Source organism: Mycteria americana, chromosome 1, assembly GCF_035582795.1.
Source record: "Mycteria americana isolate JAX WOST 10 ecotype Jacksonville Zoo and Gardens chromosome 1, USCA_MyAme_1.0, whole genome shotgun sequence".
NCBI lineage: Eukaryota > Metazoa > Chordata > Aves > Ciconiiformes > Ciconiidae > Mycteria > Mycteria americana.
Genome location: NC_134365.1, coordinates 141,144,739 through 141,169,055, shown reverse-complemented (window position 1 = coordinate 141,169,055; position 24,317 = coordinate 141,144,739). Strand labels below are relative to the sequence as shown.

Genomic DNA, 24,317 nt, shown 5'->3' with positions numbered 1-24,317 from the left:
TAACCTTGAGCTTTAGGCATGCTGCTAGAGTGTCCAAGCACTTGTATTTGTCCTCTTCTTTCCTTGGTTAATAAATTCTGTCTTAAAAGTGAAAATATTTAACAGAATGACATTTTTTTCATTTTTTCCACAAGTCAGATGTTAAATGTCACGATCCAGATACCTCTTCTTTTTTTTTTTTTTAACCACTTTCCAAATGCAGACTACTATGTTAAATCACTTCAGTTTGGCAGCTGGCCAAAGTTAGCTGAGGAGTTTCTTATCAAGCCTAGTCATTCTGTAAGCATTCCCTTAAAACTCTCCTTGAGTCCAGAGAAATGAGCTGGTTAGGTCTTGCTGTGTTTCAACTCTGCCTGCCCGGCATCTCAGCAAACTATGAATTTAATAGCAATGTGCTCTAGCATTAAATACTTTGGAAGGGATCCTATTTTGTTGTTGCTCAATGCAACAAAGAAATAGCAAATATATCACAATATTGCTTTCATGCCAATGAAAGCAATAGGTATTTGGTATTTGTGGTTATTCCATGCTATGGGACAGAGCTTGATATATTTTCTGTAGCAGTATTGTGTTTGTACATGCCTTGTGCAATCTGTACAACTTCCGTTAAAAAAAGAAAAAAAAGCTTTTCATGACTGGTGTTGTGTGGCAGTTTCCATTAGTCTAAAAGAAAACTTGTTAAATGTCAACATGTTTAGACATTACCCTAAAATAATTCCTTAATGCTCTCAAGTGTTGCCAGTGTGCCCATTTAACAGAGAGGTGTTTTGTCTCTTCAGCCACAGAACAACTGCTGAAGACTATACCTCAATTGACTGGGTTATTTTGCTTTCTTTCCTTCTCCCCAGTTAATTGATTTGGATCACTTTTTTGTTTGGCACACTACTTAAGTCAAATTGGTCTACAGTAAGATTAATACTTTGCTACATATCTTCACATGCCACAAAAAAATGTTGTCTTTTTTTTTTTTTTTTCTACAAAGCTCCTTAAAACACTGTTTTGCACTTCCATGGCATTGACCGAGGAGACAGGCAGATTTTGAAGGCTGTAGGGTGGATCTGTATTTCATCTCTTCCATGTATCGGTTTGTTTAGCTTCTGGGATGCGATCATTTGCAAACAGTGTACAGCCTAGTACAAACTATTGTAAATTTGTCAGCCACAAAACAACAGAGAAAATCCCTGACTCAAATTTTATACATTGTAACTTTTTCCTCAAAGGCAAGCTGCATATTTACTAGGCTTAGGTAAATCAGTAAATATTTCAATCTTATTAATATTGCAATACTGTAAATTTTTCAACGCAGTTTATACTTGAGATAGTTATATAAAGATAATATTCAGTACACTGCAGAATAATGCTCCAGCGTAAAAACAGTGTGCTTGAAAGCAAAGGGAAGGGTCTTTATTTTAGGGTGAAAGGGCAAAACTGCTACTTCAAATGTTCTTTAGTTTTTCTACGCTGTAATTAGCTGATGTTAGAGCCTGAGTGTTTCACAACGGCAATGGCTGGGGTGGGACGGTTGCGAGAGAGCCTTCAAGTAGGCATGAGGTCACGTTCGAGACCTTCTGTACAGCAGCACCGTGTTTGCACAAATAAGAACACAGCTTACGAAGGCATTGCGTAGATCTTTTTGCACCCAAGTGCCCAGGGAACCTCAGGGCCGCTCGGAGCCGTCTGTCCCCCCGGCACCCTGGCGCGGGCAGGCGGGAGCTCTGGGAGAGGAGGCGTGCTGTGCAGCGAGGCCAGCAAACCTCGCCGCTGGCTCTCACAAGGGCCGGTTCGGCTTTGCTTTCTGGTCCGGTGCCAGGAGGTGGCTTTGAGTTGATGTACACCAGCTGATGGAATTACCCTTTGTTTTCCCCCCTTTGGTAATAGGGCAGCATAAAAGCAGCTGTGTCACAAATGAATTTTGGTAAGGGCGTATTTTTATTTAGCTTTGTGTTCTTTTTCCCATTTTCTTTTTTATCTTTATTTTTTAATTTGGAAAATAGCTGTTACTTTAGAAAAAGCTGATACGGCCTTGTAGGTTAAGGACGATGCTCCTCTGTGAAAGGAGGCTGACTGTTGGGCTTTTGGAGTTCAAATAACTTCTTCCACTGTGTTCTTAGGAAATTATGACATGTTGCAAAATGGAGTTGCCTTAAAGGTGCTTTTTTTAATGTATCATTTGCTGCACTGAAAACATCTGCAGTGTTGAAGTTGATTAAAATGTGACTTTAATTATTATTTTTCTTTAGCACAGGATTTGAATATGTGCTGATAAAAAAGTCTTACATAAGATTTATTGGTAAATTAGCTGCACTCTTACTTCTAATCTTGTGATAGAAGACTTGAAGTTTTTGAAATTAGTATCTTTTCTGTCCCTGTGCTGCTTATATTCTAAATCCTCTTGACAAGCAGAGCAACTGTTGTGCTCCTTGTCCATATGTATAATTAACAAGCTGCTTGTATTGCCTCCTAATCTAGATTATCATCCTGAAGAAAAAAATTTTTTCCTTTTGCAAAGAGAAGAGTGGAAGGCTGAGGTGCAACGTAATACCAGCATGGAGGAATAGCATTGCCAACTAATAACACTATCAGGAGAAGTAGGCTTGCGTTCCTTATCACGAGACCATTTTTTAAGGTGCACAGTTTTTAAAACTTGGCTAATTTTTCCTTGTTTGCATTTGACAGGCTCTCTGCAAGAATCCTGAAAATGCACATTAGGATTTAGTGTGAAGTAAGCGACGTTTTTATTGAGTTTTGAACTCTTAGTTTCCAGTTTGTAGGAAGCTTCTTTAAATTACATTTTTACAGCTTTGAGCCATTTTAGTGAGTAAACCATAGCATCGTTAAGTACACTAACTTACATGTTTGTTCACTGTTTTGTGCTAAGCTCTTGGAAAATTGATACTGAGATAGCCAGCTGTAGTTCTGATGTCAGATGATATTGCTGGCTCTGTGGCAGCAGGCTGTCTGGTCCTGTATCTTTTAGAAGATCACTGTAGAGAACATTGCATGTGTAATAGAGTTTATGCAACCTGTATTCCTCTGGAGATTTGCTTATGGTGAAGTAATGAATGGGGAAAACTAGTAGCCTTTAATGCAATCAACACTGTTGTGGCTATGCCAGGTAGGACTGAGAGCATGAACTTCTGAAGCAGAACGAATAGGCTCTTTGTAGACTTTCTTTTTTATTCCTAGTAAGTTGCTGTACAACATAGCTGTGTATTGGACCCCAAAAGTGCTTCAGTCATTTTCGTTAATAACTAAACTGTCCAACTTAGAGGCCTGTTCTTTGCATGTTATGCCTTACTGAGAAATAGGAAATATGCTACTCCAATATGAAATCAAGTACAACAATATTCCAGAAATAGCATATGGATATTCCTCTGGATCACAGCCTTCAAACTTCATGGAAGAACCACCATACAGAAAAAGTTCTAGAGTATGAATAATAAAACTGTGAGGAATTCAAGAGTATGTACTAAAAATACAGTACTTTCAGAAAGTTAAGTAAAATTTTGAAGCGGTCTCGAAATGCAAATAACAGCTATAGTAGATAACTGGTAAAGGAGGGAGGAGAGAGGGATTGGTATTTGTAATGAGAAAACTATGAATAGAAGACAAAACAAACTTGTGGTTTGGATAACCACATGGAAAATGCAGTGAGATTTTATTTGTAAACTTAAACTGGATGATGCCCAGACAAGGAAAGACCTGTGGCTGATAACTGTTATGGATCTGCGGTAACTCTAAAATCCTGTATGTAGCCAACCAGTCTTTCCAGCTTCATGTAATTAGATAATATTTCAGAGTAAGAAAACTCCTGCTTTTTTCTGTACAGAAACATAAACCAGTGGCTTAGAAAATGAAGGAAATAAGAGGTACTGTCTAGTAGATACACCATGCTTCCTTTAACTGGTAATGTCCATGCACTTGAGAGAGCTTCATGAAATGTTTTGTCTTACAGTTACTTTGTAGAGCTTGGAAAATAAAGTATGTGAACATGGGAGGAGTCCCTGCAGCTTTCCTCAAATAATGAAAAGGGAGTTTTAGGTCTTTTATTGAACAGTTGTCTAACTTCCTGCATTTCAGTCTTACTCATGCTCTGGAAACCCCCTAATATAAAAGGCGGCAGTTCTTCCCTTTGAGCTGCTCAAGAGGTATCAACCGGAGCCCACATTGGCACAATACTGTGGCTGCTAATATCTGCTGTGTGGTACAGACCCAGACCAACTTAAATGGACTATTGCTAGCCCATCTCTGCCTTCCTGTATCTCAGAAAGAACAAATGTTTCTCCGCAGTTTACTAGGAGTAGAGAGTATTGCTGAGCTCACTGGGAAGCTGAGAGTTTTGGGATGTACTCCCAGAAGGCACACCTGCACCTCTAGAGACAAGAACAAAACCCAAGAACACCGGTGCAACTTTCCTCCAAATTCACGTAGCTGGCATGTCTTTCTGGTGTGTCTGTGTAGTGCTTTTCTCTCACCAAGGTGCCTTTGAAGGGACAGACCTGTGTTTCTGAAACACTAGATGTACATAAACAGGAGGAGCTAAGCCATCTGAACTTAGACTTCTTGTAGTTCTTAGCTGTTCTTGAGACAGAGAAACTACCACCACCACAGGAAATAGGGATAGCTGTCTAATAAAGTGGTTTTGTACTGACCTGGTTAGTAAGTAGTATGTTCTTACTGTCAACAGCCCTCAACTTTGATCTGTAGTAGTAATATACTCTTTTAATATTAAAAACAAACAAACAAAAGCAAAAGCTTCAAATCTACTCTTAAGTATACCATTTGTTTTACCTGTTAAAAGGGAAATTGTAGTTCTTAGCAAAAATAGCAAGGTTCATCTTCAGGAGCTGAGATGACAAGTATTAAAAAATACATTAACTGGTCTTCAGGTGCATAGCTAGGTGCTAAGTGCTAGAAATAGGTAATCCAGAAACCTCCTTGTCAAGCAAGGAGCTACTTAAAGAAATATCCCAACATGAGTATCTGAACATCGAAACCATCTGAATTCCTCATGCCCCGCCCTGCCCCCCCTCCCTTCATTCAAAGAGGAGAGTCAGGACTGCAGTAGCAAGTGAACTTACAAACCACAAGTTTAGGGTGAACTCCTATTTCTTCCCTCCCCACCCCTTTCTTTTTTCCTTCCTTTTTCTGAGTTGGGGACTACTAATTACCCTTCTTTTAAAACTAAGCCAAAGTAGGCAGCAGTGAAGTGATGCTTGCTTATCTTTTATGTTCTATCCAAATGTTGGGATGCCTGTCCAGAAAGTGGGAGACGCGTCCTTCCTCTGCCTGGAGGGTTTGAACCCACACTTCCTACAGCTGGGAGACTGCCCTAACCACCAGGCTGGATGCTGGGACATTGCGGTTCTCCTCACTTGTTGTGCGGAAGGAATGCCGGATGGGTGGGGCTGGGGTGAGAGTACAAAGGGAATGTGATTTTTTTTTGTTGTTTTGTTTTTGTTCTTTTCCTTCTTTTTTTTGTGGACCATCACTGGGATGCTTCCTGGAGGAGAGGTGAGCGGGCAGTCTTAAGTACAGGTTTCAGCTCACGGTATTTTACGTCAATAATGAGTAACATAAAGTGCATGAATACTAGTGGAAGTAGAGAGAGAAACCTGCAATTACTCTTCTCTATGAATGTGCCACATCTGTTAGATGTTTGGCTAAGAGAATGCCTTTTCCCTTCCTAATAAGTTGAGATTAAAATGTATTGCTGCGTCATTATCATTTAAAGGATGGGAGATACTCCATCACCTAAAAACCCAACCTATTCAGCTGCAGCCCAGTCCTCAGCATAACTGAGAGAACTGCTCAGTGGTGTACCATTCTCTCCAATTAATGTTTTTTCATCACCTTAAAGTACACCCACTTATTCTTCAAGCAACTATGAATGAGGAATCCCAGGAAGGATTTACCGGTGAGTAAAAATTCATTCAGCCAAATTTTAAGAAACAGCCTGTTATTTCTAAAGTAAAAGAAGGCAATGAACTGCCTTGGTGGAAAGATTGCATAGACTAATGCACAGCCTGAAGTAAGCTTGAGCTATAGATTTTAAGCTTCAGCTGGGAAATAGTAGGAGACTCAGCTGGATGATGGATTTACCCAAGAATGTAAGACATTCCCCAAGTTTCTGGAAGTGACATGGTTCAGCCCTGCAGGTAGCTGTGTACCAGTGAAGTCCAAGCCTGCATGGTTGGTGATCCAGAATGAAAGCAGGCATGAGGCAAAGGTGGCAGGCATCTTCAGAAATCAAAGTATTATTAGAATTACATGCTTCTGAATGCAGTTTTTATTTTAAAAAAAAAAAAAAAAAAGTAGTTTTCATCCTCGTGATTGAGTTTGTGATGCAACTAATGTAATGCTAATTATAGTCTTAGATGCATAACAGAATCTTCACCAGATACTACAGTTTCCTGAATCACAAAATGTTGAATTATCCTGTAGAAGGCTGGTCAACCTCTGTCCCCAAAACAAACGATGCAGAAATATGTTGCCTATTTCATTTGGAAAGCAGAAGGCTTTCCAGTTGCTGGTTTAGTCAAACCTTCAACTTTCTTTTAGGATCATAAATAAAATCTTAATAAAAGGTTTTCCTACAATTTAGAGTGTAAAAATCACTGAATTTAGAGAGAATTTAAATACAGCACAAACAATTTTGCAGTATGTAGCTGTTGTAATGTAGTATGCAGTTTAAATATTTGAGTAGCATTCAGAAGAGTAGATTGTTTCTCTGCTGGTTTTAGTGACGATAGATGTTTTTGTTGAACTTGACATGTAGCTAAGTCCTGTAATGCTTTGTGACCTAATGATCTTTGCAGGATGAGTTTAAGATTTGCTTTGAAATTTCAACCTTGAAGCTCGTGTTTACAAAAATACTCCTCCTTCATGATTGAATCTCAGCCTACATGTGTAGATCTTATGCATAAAACAAAATTCAGGGGTTTTGTCTAGGGAATCCTTTGTACTTCACCATTTGACAAATCAGGTCTCTGCTCAGAATATGCTTTTGGGGGAAGGCAGGCTGTGATGACAGGCTTGAGAATGAAAGGCAAGTTTTGAATGTAAGTACTGCCTACAGTGGGCAGGCTCTCCGAAAGACCATGTTGCTTTTCTTTGAAGATGGTCATAAGAATACGCCTGTGGGAAATTGTCAGGACTATCAAACAGTGTGGGTTAAAATACTGCTTTGCTCCTAGCTCTTGCATACTTCAGTGTTAGGCTTTTAAGACCTGTCTTGTCTCAAAGGAAAGCAGCTGTTTCATGGCATTCATAAATAATACAGACACTATCTTGTGGGTTCTACAAAATACTCAGTTTCCTTAACCATGTTACAGACTCATTTCAGAACGTCAGTACAGGCAGCCTTTAATGGTCTGTCAGTTATCAAGATGTGCAAGTTCAAAATCTCCTGTGCAGTACGGTATTTAGAACAGTCAACCTCCTGGCAATGCTGACATCCTAAACTGGCGTGCTAAGACATGAATTTTTCATTAGTATGGTTGCATACTGCTGGAATACATGCTTCTGAGAAGTGGTTGTGTTCACCAGCATAGGCAGCAGTGGGAGACATAAGCCATATGTATGATGACATGCACATGTGCATATATAGTGATCCCACCACCAGTGTGGGAAAATAGAAGTGTAATTATAAATTTTCTCCTGTCGTGCAAGAATAATTGTACAAACATTCTTCCCCGAAATTCCACTCATACTTGAGTAAGTGCTGTGTGGTAGAGTTGCGACTTGTGCTGCATGAACAGGATGTGTCTTTTAGTAAGTGCATCTGTACAGATACTTTTGCCAAACAGAAATACAGATGTTTGTCAAACTGAGTAGTTTTGTCATAATTAAAGATAAACCTTCTTAATCGGGAAAAGCAGCTAATTGCGTGTGTAATGTTTTGATATTTCTTTAAAACTTTTAAATCTTTGGAGTAATGTGCCTGCTCTTAGAGCTAATTATGTCAGGGACATGTGTGATACAATGAAGCTTTTTCAAAAGAGCTACAAATGAAAGCCAATTTGGAAAATGTCCATTCAGAGTAGTAAGCATACCCTAATTGCAGAATATAAGAATTCTCCTCTGCTACATCACAACTTACTGCTACATCCATGCAGCTTTTTGAAGCTCCTATTTGTATGTTTTGTGTAAATTTCCATTATTTTAATCCATGGTGATTTTAGTGCATTAGTTGCTAATTCACAGCACAATCCTATAATTTCTTAAGAAAAAAATAACCTTTGTCATGTGAGTATGAATTACATGACCTAGTATAATTATCTTATTGGTTAATTATCTCTCATTAATCCTAGGAAGAATTAGACCGCTAAAGTAGAGAAAAGGTGGCAAGATACTCGGAGATGCCAAAAATGCTTGCATACCTAATTCCTATGGTAAAATTTTCACGAGGAAGGAATTTCTTCTAATGTTCCGTGATGATATTAAGTAATGGAGTTGTAAGGAATGATGTATAGAACAATTACACAAAATGAAGAACCTGAAATTATGAACACCTAGGTCTGTTTAGAAAAAAGGAAAACTTTTTTTTTTTTAAGAAAGTTTGTTTTGTTTTGTTTTTTAATCTGAAATATATGGCAACAGAGTACTGATGGTTAGGGGGGGAAAAAGGGCAGGATACCATAATGCAAATGATGCCTAGGGGTATAAAGTACTATAGATTAGTCCCTCTCCACAGAACTGGATTTTGCTTTTTTCAGGTTTCTGACTCAGAACAGACTTAAGATGTTGGTGCTTAATTCTAGCTACATGAATGTTTCATGCCCTAATCAGATGAATATGTGCCCTAGGAAGGTAGGTGGGTACTATTTAATCTTGTCAATAAACTGCATAAAAACACTGGTAGGCTCTTTATTGACATGCTTTTATTACTGTGGCATCATGAGAGACTTACATTGATTGTATTAGCAGTCTGTGTCTGTAAGAGTGACCCTCTGGTGTCCGACCATACCAGTCCGCTCAGATACTGCAGGTTGACATGGTGGAACAGCTTGGGCAGGAACTGCCATGCAGTCCTTTCTGCAACTTGCTTTGTGAACCTTGTTTGATAATTTTAGAAGCAATTGTGTTACAGTTCCTGCCCTAGAAAAATATATCTAATGCTGTATTTAGTGTTTGCTTTCTTCATCTTTTCATGTTTGAATTCTGGGTGAAAGTGGAATGGGGGAAACTCTCTTCCTTTACTGGGACACTAATAAACAAGAACAGAGGAGAAACTAAGGGCAAGGTTGCCCAGACGTTCTTTGTTTCTATAATAATATGCATTTTTGTTTTCTTGAGGGTCATCCCACTAGCTTCCGAGTTTTTATTGCTTTAAGAAAGGAGAATTCAAATTGCATACAGAGTGCACAGCAGAAGCATGGGTTTGGTAGAGTGTCAATGGGTATCTCCATCTATTCAGTCTGAAGTACTACATACTTACAGTAAATGGGGTGGTATAAATTATATAATGATGAATTAAGACAGCTTTAGGCTTTATTGCCTCTTTTAACACAAGGATGGGGGAGGAAGGAATAAATGTGTTTTCTTGTTTGAACTTGGCTTTAAATATTGGAATTGTTGAGGAAGATGGTGGCAAAGGAAGGCTTCAGTCTGTAATTTGGGTGCTCTGTGAGCCTGAATATCCATTTTGAACAGGGAGCAAAAGTTAATGCAAAGAACAAAGTCTGTTGTCAAATTTTTAAATCCTCGATTTTAGGAGGAGCCTTAGCCTTCTTTTGAAGGGTTTTTTTTTGTTTTCTTTGCAGAGGAATGGGTATGGGAATTAACAAACAAGATGTTTTAAAATTCAGCACCTTAGTGAGACTTTTTTTTCTTTAAAGTTGAGTAATACTGCGAAGGGGAACTCTTGTTGAAGAAATTGCTATTAGTTATTATGAGAACAGGTCATTCTCTTCTCATTAATGCTCATGTCTGCTAGATTGTTTCTTAGACGTGTAACATTATGTTCTGCTCACTCCACTGCATAGCAGTGGATTCCTAAATGAATACTTTAGCATTACTTTTACTTTTGTGATAAAATCAAGTTTTCAGGAGTTGATAAGAATATTCTTACAAGAATTATTGGGAATATTATACTTGCTTACTGTGTGAAAAATGAGCATCTGTGCTGCGACAAAAATGGAAGATCCCAAATAGCAGGCGTGACTATAACCCAATGATGGTATGAGTTTGTCAAGGTAAGTATTCTGTTAAAAATGGACTATTTGAGAGAAAGTATTTAAAATAGAAACCTAACACTGTTTGTAAAATTCCTGTGGCTTTTGGCAGACCTATCACAGTGTTTTTTGAAACTAATAGGCAAGGAAGCAGTTTTCTCTGTTGCTGAGTCTTAATTGGTGCTGCCTGTGTCTAGAGGTGTTGCTTTTTTCTGGAAACCACAGCAGTCTGTAGACATAGGCATAGATGCAACTTAAATTTTATGTAAAAGGTTACATTTAGACTGACTGAATGAAATAGGTGAAATTTATTTTCAGTAAGTATTCTGTTGCTACTAGGTCTTTCAGTGTCTTCCTTTGAGGCATGTCAAAGTTCTTCACAAACAAACTATAAGTTGATGAAACCAGACTTTCCCTTTGTAATTAATGCACAACTGGACCTACATGACCGTACAGACACACTCCATTTTTTTTTTTTCTTTGACTTGTCAGTAAGTCCTACCCTTTCCCTAGTTATGCAGTGGTTTTACAAGCTGCTGGATTGCATTCAGTATATTATTGTCAAGGGCACATTGGCAAGCTGTGACATTATTTTCCTGGGATGGACAGGAAGGCAGAAAGATAAGCCAACCTTGTTGGAAGTGTATGGTAGTTGCAAAGTAAAAAGCCTTGAACCTTATGATCGTAAAGATTACTTTGTCAAGTTGCATTTTTCCTCTTGGAAGTCTGTTCCTGTTATCAGTTTGAAAAGATAAAATGTGAGTTGTTTCTATGCATAACCTTTTTTAACCATTCTTATCATTGTTCATAGTAGCTGAAAGTACAAAAATGTAGACCTATAAGAATGCTTAATGTTAACTGCACAGATTACATATATAAACAGCCTATATATATATAATCATCCATAAGTAAACTTGCACAAGTGAATACGACTAAGCTAACCCTTTCAAACTTCTCTGGTAGAAGGTTTGTTAGAATAAGTAAACTGCATATAGAGAAAGAAGTTCTCTTTTGGCTTTCTGGGTATTTTTTTTCATAGCACAGGTACGTGCTCCTTTCTTATACAGGTTATTTTTTCATTTTGGAAAAAAGATAGGAAGGTATGTTTAAGAACAGTGTAAGATATCCATGAGTTCAGATGGGTTCCTCTGGGTTGGATGCCATTAGCTTCTGTAAAATGCAAAACCAAACTCTTGGCTGAAAGTAAGTGGGAGTTATTTCTCAGTAATTCTTGACTAAGACGTGTACAGCTTGTCTGGACGAATGCTGTACTAAATAACAGCAGTATGAGGGTGTCTAGATGTTGATGAGGTGCTAGAAAAAAATCAAACCTTGAGTCATGCTTTGCAAGTGTTAGATTGGTGTGAGGGAGGAATGGGACTGGGGTTCTCCAGGTTTAGGAGCAGCACTGACAACAGGCTTCTTCCACCGCCCCTGCTTCCAGCATCTCCATCTTTTCCACTCTTGTCTTGGCCTTATTCTTACTTCAGGTAAGCTGGGTCCATTTTTGCTTTGCTCTGGTGCCAGCCTGGCGTTCTCAGGACAGTAAGGGCTAGAAAGGTTCCCTGCCGGACTCGTGCTACCCAGGAGAGGCTCTTGCATAGAAGGATCTCCAAAGACTACAATTTGTACCTATTCAGTTGCTCTGTGGAGGTGCAATATATGCAGGCCTGCTGGTGTGGGTTAGGTGGAATATGTGAAAAGGCCTGGATATACTTCTGAATGCTATTGTGGTAAATTTCACTGAATTGGAAAAAGTAAATTTTATCCAGAAGCTGTAAAATGCGTCTAGCAAAGCTTAGGTACTAATAGCAAAAAACCCCCATCCCTGACACTATGCAGCCCCACCTTCCTTTTCCTGATACATTAGCTCTATGCTTTCAAAGCATCAAGGGGGTTTTTAGTTGAGTTTGCTTTTTTTTTTTTTAATTCTAGTACAAGTGTTAAGCAGTGATGAAATGTTTCCAACTTCTATTGCTGAAACAATGGAATCACTTTGAAAAAAACTTCAAAAATAAACATCTGTTGTTCAGTTTTTAAAACCTACAAATCTACGTGAAGTCTCTCTTCCTGATACTTTTCATCTGGAAATGGTTATCATTAGTTTCTTGGGGCAAAGATTCATTACATTTTTAACTTCAAATACTTTAATTGGTCCTCAATTTGCAGAGCTCATAATGGCCCTGTGATTTAAATAGACTAAGATATAATAACAGTATCCTCTTAGAAATAGTAACTGATGATTTATAATCGGAAAGGTCTTCTCACAAGCTAATGGTAGGTGTTATTTTGAATGTATGTTGGAATAAAGTATTAATCAGTTTATGCATATGTATTCATTTTTAAAAAGGGAAATGGTGAGTGTTTTACCATACTTTTTAAACACTTCTGGTTTGAGGAACTCTGAAGTTAAGTTTCAGCCTGGAGTCAGTTTTTACGGCTGTAATAAATCCCCCACAAAAATGGGCTGTTCTAATGGAAGTGACAGGAAGCCCTTAATCAAAACAGTGGAGTGGACACAATTATAAAAATTGAATAAATACTTAAAGAACTGTACCAAGTGTCGGCGTTTCAAAATATGATGCTTTCTTTAAAACAAAACAAAGATTGCTGGGCAAATATCCAAATGTTTAAATACACCAAAGAGCAATTAGAAAGGGCCCTGATAGACTGCGTCCTATTACTGAACTCTACCCTTTAAAAAAATGTTTCCAAATTGATTTTTAAGAACCACCTGTTGACAGAAAGCAGTGCTCCTGCCAGCTCGCGGTCTGCGTGGCACGATGGGGGACGCTTTGAAAGAGCAGCTGGCCAAGGCGGGTTTCTCTGCTGTTCAGAGGTTCTGTGACAGTGACTGTGAGCCATTGCCTGCAGGTCTAGGGAAGAAAGAAACTGCTGTTAGGGAAATGCATTGCCCTGGACTAAACGTTCCTAAAATTCAGCGCTGTTTGCTGTGATGTTTAAACATAATCTGGGGAAGAGCAAGTATGGGCAATGGCTGGTGGGCTGTGAAATGATGCTACCGGGCAAAAGGGAAGTTCTGGCTTCTGTGTTAAGGTAGAGTATCACCAAATGCAGCAGACACTTACCTGCCTGATCAAAGCGCAGCAATTGCCGGGTTAATACTATTGGGTAGAACTGCATAGGCCCAGATTTTGCAAGTTGGTAGCACATAGTTAAGCTTTCTTTTCTTTGTATGGTGTTCTTTAAAGTTCATGTTGGGTGGTTGATGGTGGTTGTTGGACCCGCAGTCTGTGGGGAGAGGTGGTTTGGGGTTACGGGTACCCTCAAGTGACTTGATGGTTTGTGTGGAATTCCTTGCTTTGCTGCAGACATCCTGCATCATTTGGGCCTTGTTTCCATATATGCTTCTGAGCCCGTCTCTAAAAGGGGGCTAGAGTTAGTTCCATGCCAGGTGTCCTTCCAACAGTCTTTTTAATGTCCAAGTACTAAATCAGAAGTGGGAGAGAAAGGATGTGAAAGGATGTAAAATCAAATGCGTTAGCCTTGCCCAGCTTCTAGAGCCTGCGTGCCTGTGCGAGATGCCTTACGTATACACACCCATTCTCTTTGGACCAGTTTGGTCCTGTTGCAGTTTGCACCCGTTTTATCCTGCCTCAGTTTGACCCATGAGTCTGGCTGGTGAATGCAGCCCTTGCCACTCAAGACTGCATTTGCAGAACATGTAGCTGGAGGTAGGTCAGTTCGGTTACATTTACACTGATTCCTCAGTTACACAAATGCCAGGCTTGAACTGTAAAAGTATTTCTCCTTTGTTTAACTCTGTGCAAATGAAAATAATTAACACTTCCTACATTTTACTTGTTCTGAAGATCTCATACAAAGATTGTTAGTTTTTTGAGAAAATTCCATATTAGATGCTTGTAAGACAAACAACCACAGAATAATTTCTTGGCTGTATGAGAAGTGAATTATGATAAAATAGTTTATCATGGCCGATAGCAGAATGCTGATAAATGGCGCTGTTTCTTCCTGTGTTTGTCTCTGGGTTTGGGTTTCCATCCTGTCTCCCACCCTGTCCAAAGAGAGCATGGACAAGAAACTGTCGTCATTGTAAACAAAACTAGATCTCTTGTGTGACACAGCATTTCCCCAACCTGTCTCCTGCTTGTTTATACAGGTGCCTATAGAGGAATGTGGGTATTTTAAGTAAAGCATCAGACCTGATAAACACAGAAGCGAAGGGGTCACATTCTAGAAGTGGTGCTCCCCATCAACACTACAGCATTTTAAAGCTGCAAATATAGGCCATTATTTTCCCTTTCATGTGTATTACCAACAGTGGAAATACAGACTTGTAAGTGTCCTTTGAGTGTGTTTGTGTATCTAGCTGTCAGACTTTTCTCCATGGCTTAGCTCTTCCCCCATTTCAAGGCTCTCTCCTTTTCACAGGAAGAATTTCACATACCAGTTACACGTGTGTTGTTTTTTCAATAATCTTTTTTTTTTTTAATCCTGTTATCTACATCTGCATCTTGTATCAGTGTCTCTTCCTGTTTTGTGGATATGGTATTTTATAACCAAAAATAAATTTGGGATGATACGACAATTAATGTAGATACCATTATGATGGCAGAACTCTGCGGTTCCAGTCCTCCCTCATCAGGGACAGCAGGGTGAGAGTTGGAGGCTGTCTAAACAGATGCTTTTCGTCAACAAACATCCTTTTCATCTCCTTTTGAAAACACTTTTTTTGGTAGCTATATCAACATCCCTGCTAAGGATAGGAAGTCATGGTGTTTACTCTTGCTAATTTAGCATAGTAAGAGTGGTATGATTTTTTTAATACATATCGAAAGCATGGTTTGAGGGCGTTTCTAGAACTGTCTACTCATCCAGGATAGGCAGTGTAACTATACCTGTTTTTTGAAGGCTTATGTCTGTTATTTATAAGAAGATAAGGAGTTGATTGTTTTTCTCGTATGTGTCTTGTTTCCTGCTATTGCTATGAAAACGTTAAGATGCATACTTTATGGGCGTTCAGTGCCTGCAAGTACTCCAGACTGAGCAGAGGGGTTGTTCAGGGTTATGTCCAGTCGCATCTGCCTGCTGACAGTGACTGAGGCAGATCTCTTCTTGCTGACTGTTCTTGGCAGACTTAATCTTAACACCTCCCTCTGCATTTTCAAGGCTTTATTTTCAGCTCTTAGTTTTTCTAGGCACCTGAAATTCAGAAAGAAATTGGATGTTAGTTAGATGAATAATACAGGCTTAAATCCTGAACACGGCATAGCATAGTTAACTCTGTAGATGGATGACTGGAATACCTTCATGTTTGAGGCGTGGAAAATAGTTGTGAAATTTTCAAGTGCGGTTGCTAGTTCTAAAATGCTTACGCATTTTGGTTGGGATTTACAATTCTAGTGAAGGTCTGATGAGGTGGAAAGTTTATCAACAGGTGAATAAATAAAAATAATAAAGGGTAAGACTAGTAAACAGAAAAAGAAAAAACCTGAAGGAGAAGCTGGAATGAATGGCACTGTCCAAGTTTGAGCAGAGGAGGCAGGTTAGTAGAGCAATATTTTTGAAGAGGGCTTTTCCTCATAGGTTTTTTTTGGCTGTGTTTCTTTAGATGTGTGCAAAGCCTAATGCTTTTTTTTTTTTTTTTTGGTCATTATGACTAAAGGACTTCTAGTGTAACTGAAGAAATTGTATTTTTCCTGTCTAGCTAACTTTCCCATTTCCACTTAAAAGTGCATTGTCAGGTGGAATAGCATTCATGCAGCCATTCGGGGATCCGAGTACAAAAGGTTTATGTTTAAATTTGTTCAGCTCAGAGAGACTTTTACTTTGAATGGATGTGTGGTTTTTATTCTCCCTAGCTGCAGCTGATCTGGAGGCAAGGTACTAAAGAAAGCCACTTCTAGTTTTCATGAGGACGGCTTCAGCTTTGTGCTTAGGGTTTGATTTTTAAAATATTTTTTTTGAGGTTTTTTTTGATTAATGTTGTTTTGGACAGCCGAAGTCTCTTTGGAAAGCTTGCACTGTGTGGAATGTGTAGTCTCCCTGCTGAAATGAAAACTCGGAGGGGGTAACTGAATACTCCCTGCTGTCCGTGCATTGCCAGCCTGAAGAAAAAACAAACACACTTACTGAGAACAATGAACATTCCTTGAAACCCTAGGAGACAGATTTTTGCCTTTTTTTCTTTTTAAAGACAAAAAAAGACCCTGTTGAGGTCTTCAGGCTCAGGTGGCTGGGCCCAGGGGCTTCTCTCCCCTTTTCATTCGGTTGGTGCCTTGCTCAGGGCGTAAGGGCCGCAACTGGTTGGCATCTACATTTTGGGGTTTAAAATGTGTCTACAAGATACTTTCCCTCTTTTTTTTTTTTTTTTTTTTTTTAAAAATCTGTTTGACCTTCTCCCTACAATTCTCGTGATTCAACTCTGACTTTCATTAACATTTTCGCACTGACCTACAGGGCTTCAGACCTTCAAACACAGTTTATTTAGTAGAAACCAAGAGATGCATCTGAACACTTGAAAGACTTGCGACTACCTGTTAGGAGTTTTGAGATTCACGAGTCCCCAGCTGCCTCTTCTCTTGTTCAGCTCTGCCTGACTTCAGGGTCCCTCGTATGGCAGCCACTCTGTATTTGACATCCCTGAGCTGAAATCTTTTCTTGCATTTAAGTGATTTTCACTGCTGCTCCCTTGTTTTCAACTTCACTGAAGTTTTGCAGTGATAATTTGGTATTCTGGTAAATTCTTGATGTTCAGAGGATACACAAGCAGGTCAGAGGCAGGTCATAGCTTCAGAACTAGACATATCGGGATGTAGAAACTTGCTCTGTCTTTAATTATCTGTGTTTTTATTAAGATAAGGAGTTCTGGAAATTTTTTCTTTAGTATTAATAATGAGCATTTTAGAATGGGGTATAAGACTAAGCATTTTATATGGCATTCTTTTTGGCTTAGATTTACAGATCTGAAGATTTTTAAGAACATTTATCCTAAACTTACATAAAGAGAGCTTTTATGTGCCTGCAATGAGATTGCTAGGGTGTATGAGATCATCCTAATGTACTTTCATCAAGAGATATTGCTTTATTTTATTAGGTTATTTAATTTATACTTTGGTTGCTGGAGTGTCCCTAAAACCTGTACTGTGAGCTTCAGAATTCATGAAGTTAAGTTTCCTCTGGATTTATCTAGTCGTTGATTGACTTGGTGTCTCAGAAGATGGCAGTTCTTATGAAGCTTTCTGCAGTTGGGCAATTACAAGGATTTCTTCTTTGTAGGTTCACTGGTGTTTAATAATGTGGAACTTGGAGATACTGTAGTCAAGGCACAATATAATGAAGACGTAAATGAAAGTCTTTGCTTTGAAGACAAAGTGTCAAATCTACAAGATGAGGTGGGATATGGATTGTGAGTGAGGGAGGAGTTAAACTGAATGCATAGATCATGAGCCCAAACAACTGAGAAGCCGGAGGCTGCGTTGACGGCAAAGGAGATGGGAAGAAACTGAGAAAGCCAAGGGCCTGAATTGCAAAGTGTTCAACACCTACAGCTATATTTGAAATCAGTTCAAACTGTTGGTACTTGCTAGTCTGGCTGATCAAGCTTTTGGGATTTGTTTTAAATTTTAAAAATGGGTAACTCGTAATGGGTTTGTTTCCTTCATTGGGGGTGGGAATTGCCAAAAACTGACTCTAGTTTATCTTGTGTGTGTCTTGCCATGTGTTATGAATAGTTGTGTAAAAATTCAGTGCATGCAAGAGATGCCTGTGGCAGCAAAATAATCTTCCAGTGAATTTCCCTTAGTATTGCTGTGTTCTTCAGCAGCGTGACATGCTGTTTTTCTTCCTAGGATCTCAGACTATCATCTCTTCCTCTAGCCAGAGCTGTTAGTTAGTGGTATGAATTGTAAATTCTCAGGTATTTTTCCTAAATGTTGTGTGCCTGATGAACATCACTTTATTTTCCAGACCAACTTGCTATGCCATATTTTGGGGTTTCATAGCATGCCATATTTTTGGAGTTGGCTCTGTGGTTAACGTTATTGACTATATGGTTAATATTATTGATTACCTTCTCTAGAGAACCAGATTTTAAGATTCCTGCCCAAAGCTCTATTTGCAAGTATGATTACCTGTCCTGTATTGAACGGAGCTCAAGATCACAGATGCTTTTGACTCCCAAATTTCCATTGGGTTTTCTGGTTTTCTCAGGTTTCCCCCCTTCCATTTCTTACCTGTTCTGATTGTCTCCATGTCATTACTCTGTTTATAGCATTTTTAAATGTATTTTAAAAAATCATTATAACCACTTAATTACTGTATTGTATGAAGCCAATATTGAAAGCCCATTAACTTATTTTAAAGGTGTCACTATGCAACCGGAATGATTCTACCATATGATATGCTTTTTCTTCAGATTGAAGATGGGAGCAAAGCTGCAGCTGTGGACAAGTTATTGGCTGGGGATGAAATTGTTGGCATCAATGACGTGGGCCTCTCTGGTTTCCGACAAGAAGCAATCTGTCTGGTGAAAGGTTCACACAAGACGCTGAAGCTTGTAGTAAAAAGGTAAGCTTGTGTCGTTCATCTGGAAAACCAAATGTGTTCCAGGCTATAAGCTACTGGGCAACTAAATTTGCCAAGACTTGGCAAGATAATGATGTTCATTCAGTGTTGTTAATGTGCATATTATGCGGTGTTACCTCCTTCTTGAACACAGACTCTTTATGGATGAAGACGTAGGGAGAGGTAGCCTATTGATCAGAGCAAAAACTGAGGCAATATATTCTGTGAATACTGTTGTGATGTGATGAGTTCAAGACTATTCCTTTCTGTCCTCCTGAAGTGCAGGGCCTGAAGCAGGCTGTCCATCCTGGCCTGCTTCCCTGCCTTTGGTGTGCAGACACGGGGAATGCTTTTTAGTGGGCTGTGAAGAGCGAGTTACATGGGTAGCTTTTGGAAAAGTGTTTTTGAGCTTCATGAGAATATTTGAGGTCTCAAGCGTTTCTTACGTGGTTTAGGTAAAGAGTACTTTCAGTTAGTTATTAGTGAAGGGGGAAAACTGAAACAGTTCATCAAAACAGACCATGGTATGGTAACTTTTTGTTTTGTCATTTTGACTTATGACTTTTAAGTTCACACTTTTTTAACTAACTTAAATTAAAAATAAGTTTCATAAAATAATTTTGACAAAAGTGAAGAGATGTTAAAGTAGGTTAAATCTTGTAACTTCTGAATAAAATTTCAAACCAGGAAGTTTGAACAACAAAATATTTCTCACTAATTTCCTACTCCGATGAATCAGAACTTTCTAATTAATTACTTTTATCAAATTATACCAACCAGTCTTTCATGAGAGAATTTGGGTGTCTTTGTTAGAATCAAAAAAGAATTTTGTTGCAACACTGAAAGTGCTGAGAATTGGGGTTTGACAGGTATGATGATCCAGTCTGTGAATGTAACCAGTGTTTGAGGCTGTCTTAACTGAGGACTATCTTTTGCGAAATAGCACTGATAGGTAAGAGAGGTACAAAAGTGTGCTTTTCCCCTTGGGTTTAAGAAGGTGTTTTTGATAGAAGGAATTATGGGAACCTGAATCTCTTTCACAGGTGATAGTTTATATCCTCACCAATAGCTACTTCCAGAAGCTCTCTCAAAATTTTTGTAGCAGTAAAGCTAATAAATGCAAAATAAAATGCATTCACAACTACTGTAAATCATGTTGATTTTCAGTTTCAACTTGTACTGGCTATTCCAGTAAAAACATTTTTGCTAGCAGAGGTTATATCAGCTGTTTCTGTCACAGAAAGGGAGAACTTCAGGGTTGAGAAGTTTTATAGACATTGAAGAATCTGCCAAGACAGCAAATCTTAATTACTATGAAAAGCTTCAGACCAAGTGGAAAGATTCCCTCTTTCTTGATGCTTTTCAGTTTTATGACAGTAGCTTGCTCAGAATCTGTGAATTCTGATCTATCTTTGGAAATGGCAGAAAGCTTGATGCTGAAATACCCTCATAAGAGACAAAGCTATGCTATTCTTGTCATTCACAAGTACTTCACTCCATGCATGTGATTTTGGAGAACGTTCATACAGCTAATCGAGCACTGGTTTGCTGCTGGGGATTTGTGGCTATTCCCTGCAGGCAACAGAGCCCCATTGCTATGCATGCCTGCGTGCAGTTTGGTGCAAAGCTGATGGATTTTCATCAGTCCTTTCTCATCCCTCCTTTTTCCTTCCCTAGCACACGTGCAATGGGCAAAATCAACTGTGCTGTTCTAGCCAAGAGGCTGAAATAGAGGCTGTTGTTAGGGAAAACATTTTTGTCTTAAATTCATGAAGATTTACATAGTTCCCGAAAGAGGCAAGAGCCTTTTGGGTCATTGACAAGCCTGCATAATATTAGATAAAATTTCATAAAACTTATTGAATGAAATTAGCTAGGGTTTTTGTCTGTGTTTTTTCAACTTTGCTCTTTCTCTTGGAAAGTTGCCTTAGGACATCAGTCCTTTGACGGTCAGAAGCCTTTTAACACCCAGACTCATTTTATTCTTGGCCAGCTTGTTCTCATGCACTGCTGTCTGTGTGCTGAAATAGCTTTTCTTTTCCTGTTGGAAGTTCAAATGATGCAGGTTTTTATAAAAGCCTTGTTGCATGCTTTCTTCCAGAAGTTATGGTTTGAACAACAGTATTGTTTTGTTCTGTTTGCCCTAAATCTTAGGCTGAATTTTTATGAGTGCTTTAAACAGTCCTGTCTTTAAGCAAGCCAGTTGTTTAGTCTTTGTATGAGCACTCCTGCAGGTCTGGATTGAATTGGATCAGGGAACTGATCTGACTGCAAAATTACTTGGGGAAGTAGGTTTTCAGCTGGATAGGACCACTACTTTCAGAGGCACTCTGCACTTTAATTAATTACAGCAATCTTGAAATGGCTGCCTTAGCATTTTTAGACTATTTCAGTCGTCTTTAGATCCACCCTTACAGTTCTCTGGGGAGACTGGGGATAGTCCCACAATTCCCTCTCATTGAGTTACACATAAGATGAAGTATTGATCTGCAAGTTGTCTTAGCATCTTTATGTCCACTTGCCCTGTGTCCTTTGTCTAGCGCTGTGATGCTTGTCTGTAGCGTTGATTTAACATTTTATTTCCTGTGGGTGTCAGTGTGGTAATCTGAAGCACAAAATAGACAAATGCTTTAAAGTTCAACAACCCCGTCCTGAAGGTTAAAAGAATCTTTGTTTTAATCATATTTGTCCTTGCTATCTGTGAGAGGTAGCTTGGGAAGCCAAGATCTAGATTTTGTGTTGAAAACTTTTTTTTTCCCCTAGGGTTGTTTGTGGTATCTATTTCTAGACTGATCCAGAAGTGAAAAGCAAACTTTTTAAAAAACTATCATGATGTGGAAAAATTACTTTTTAACAAAATTGTTCTGGAAAGTAGAGAAATTCCTTCCTATTAATGTCAGTAGAATTAATCTAGAAAAATCAGGTTTTATTTGTTACTGCTGAGAAGCGTGTCCATGTGAAATTCGTCCGTATGGGTCACTCCTTCACACAGTAATGCCACATCCTGATCTTATATTGATCTAACTATTTCTGTACCTGGGAAGCAGTAGGGCATGCTGTTTTCAGTTTAGAAGTCTGATGTACCTACAGCCAAGACCAAGTGAAAAAGTTTTGCCATAGTGAGTAACGTGTTTCATTCACAATTATTAACTTGTGACTGTGGCAAAAGTTTCTCAAGGGGCTGGTGTTGTTCAGCAGTGGTAGCTGGCTTCCACAAAATTATTTTTAGCCACTACTTTTAAAGAGTCTGATGCTTGACTTGCATAGGAAAAAATAACATTGGTCTCTAAATAAAAGTTCCTGCAGTACCAAATACTCAGTATAAATGTGCTGGCTATTGGCACACACGCTTTGCTGTACCTTTTGGAAACATTGCACAGTTGCAGTCTAAATCAGATCAGGACTGTGCAACTGGCTCAACAACAAATATGATGTTTAAGTAACTTACATGTATTGATGGTTGAACAAGCATGGTGTACTTTTGGTCTTGGATTAAAAGAGGACTCAGGAGGCTTTATGTTGTTTTCTCGAGTGGATTTGTCAAAACAACACATCTTAATTACGTGCTAGTTCTTCAGTGTAGTACTGAGTCGTTTCTCAAGTAGATTACTTTCTTAGGAAAATGGAAAGGAAAGTGTGCTTAGGACACAGGAATTGTATGTGGATTTCTCTTGTTTTGGAAAAGATGCGTGCATGTCTATATATATACACATGTAAAATGGTTCTGAGTGTTGATACTGGGGTGGCTACCATATTCTGTGTAATATAACTGTTCTGCATACACTGACTTAAATTCCCTTCTAGTTATTAAATATAATCTCCATTCCTTTGCACATGCTAGACATAAGCATATACCACAAATCCATGAAAGTTTGGAATAGTTTTGGAGTAGTTCTGGCCACGTTGCGTACACATGTGAGCGGGCATGTTTTCTTTTCTTTTATATAGCATTTCGTTTTGGTGCCTTTATGTGACCAAAGTGCAAGCTGTTTTTGCAATGCTGGGGAGTCCCTTGTTACAGGAGAGGGAAAGAGAGTGAGAGCAAACACATTGGAAGTGTAGTCTGAATGCTGAAATTTACTGTGCAAAATCCTAATAAGGGAAGTGAACGTCATGATACGTGAACTATAAACACGTAGGCATGGAAAGTTAGGGTAATCTTTATTTGCATGGCACTTCATGAAGACAGCCAGCAATTTTACTGAAGCACAGCAGAAGGAGAGTTTTTAATGAATGTCCTGAGGGCTCTGAGATTGTACAGTACTGTCTCTGAGACCTGAGCAGAAATCCGGAAATAAAAATCTGACAGTCATTTACAGTGTTCAGATGGGAGATCACTGAAATTTTGTCATGTTCTGAGCGGAAACGTGCTCAACACCACCAGTGACCTTTCTGTAGTGGGTTTTGTGTAACTTACCAAGGGGATCTAGTCTTACCCGTTTGTGACTTGTGGAGCAGCTAGCTGTACGCTTCGTAGCTCCTTGTGGCTGCAGGAGTACTGTCAAACTTGGCAATATCAATTTGTGAGATGACTTGGGAAGATGAGGGATTTGTGTTTTCTGTATAATTACCAGCTACGGATGGAGGACTGTGAATTCTGCCTCTTACCTGTGTTTGGCCACTTGATAGTTCTGGTTTTGTAGACATCAAAATAGTTAGTATAGGAAACAAGCAGAAAAATACATGTAGTTTTGCAGATTTTAAGCAAGTATTATACATATTTAGTCCACAGTTATGGTTAAGTGTTGCTCAATAAACCACATGCATTTGTGGAGAACTGCTGTTCCGTAGGAGCAAAATCTCTTTTGCCATTAAATTTGATTCCATTGCTCCTGGAACTAGGGTTTGTTACGGCAGAACAAATAGCAGTGATTTCTCTCTTGTTGCCCAGTAGCCATGATTCCTTTGAAGATTGACCTTGGCCTTGACTGACCAAGAACAGATTTTGTTGTTGTTGTTTGTTTGTGTGTTTTGTTTTGTTTTGTTTTTTAATGCCTGTATTTTCAGCCAGACTTCGGAAAGAGGTAGGAAACTGCAGTAAGGCTTTCCAGGGCTGTATCTGCATGCATGTACCATTGCTGTAAGAAGTAGACAGGTAGCCCCTCGCTACCCATGTTTCTTGGAATTGATGTGGGTGTGGAGCAGCACGTGCTGGTGCAGATCTTTGGTATACATACTTTGCGAGTGGGTATTTGTAAAAGATACACACAGCTTTCAAGTTCAAGGCTGGAATGTTTCTGTGTGGCTGCAGTTGATGGAAGGGCTGCAGGGTGGTAAATCCCCGTTTTGCAAATTCACTGAGAAATGGGTCAGTGCATTGCTGTGGGCCCACGGTTCTGCACAAAGCAGGGTGGCCAGTTTTAAATGTGTGCCAGATAGGATGTCTGCCAGCCCCTGCTCTTAGCCAGGTCTTGTGATGGAGAGAGGAGCAAGCCATGCATGTTGGGATGTGTGACAAGGCATCACCTTGTCACACAGGGCAGGGCCTCTATTTCTTTTGGTGCTGCCGGTGAGCTACTATGGCTCATGGAGGGACGGCAGGAATCAGGTAAGCACAAACGTAACGTGTCGTGCAAATTGCACAGCACCTACAGG

The 24,317-nt window shown here is 39.1% G+C and overlaps 1 protein-coding gene across 3 annotated transcripts in view; it reads left to right on the top strand.

Annotated features, from left to right (window-relative positions):
- SHROOM2 (shroom family member 2) overlaps positions 1-24,317 on the top strand; it is a 126,592-nt gene that overhangs the window by 33,121 nt on the left and 69,154 nt on the right. For all 3 annotated transcript variants that reach the window (XR_012778572.1, XM_075522556.1, XM_075522569.1), the window contains exon 2: positions 18,574-18,725. Coding sequence is in view for 2 of the 3 variants with exons in the window: in XM_075522556.1 (XP_075378671.1) it covers positions 18,574-18,725 (152 nt within the window). In the remaining variant the exon portion in view is untranslated. The remainder of the gene's footprint in view (positions 1-18,573; positions 18,726-24,317) is intronic.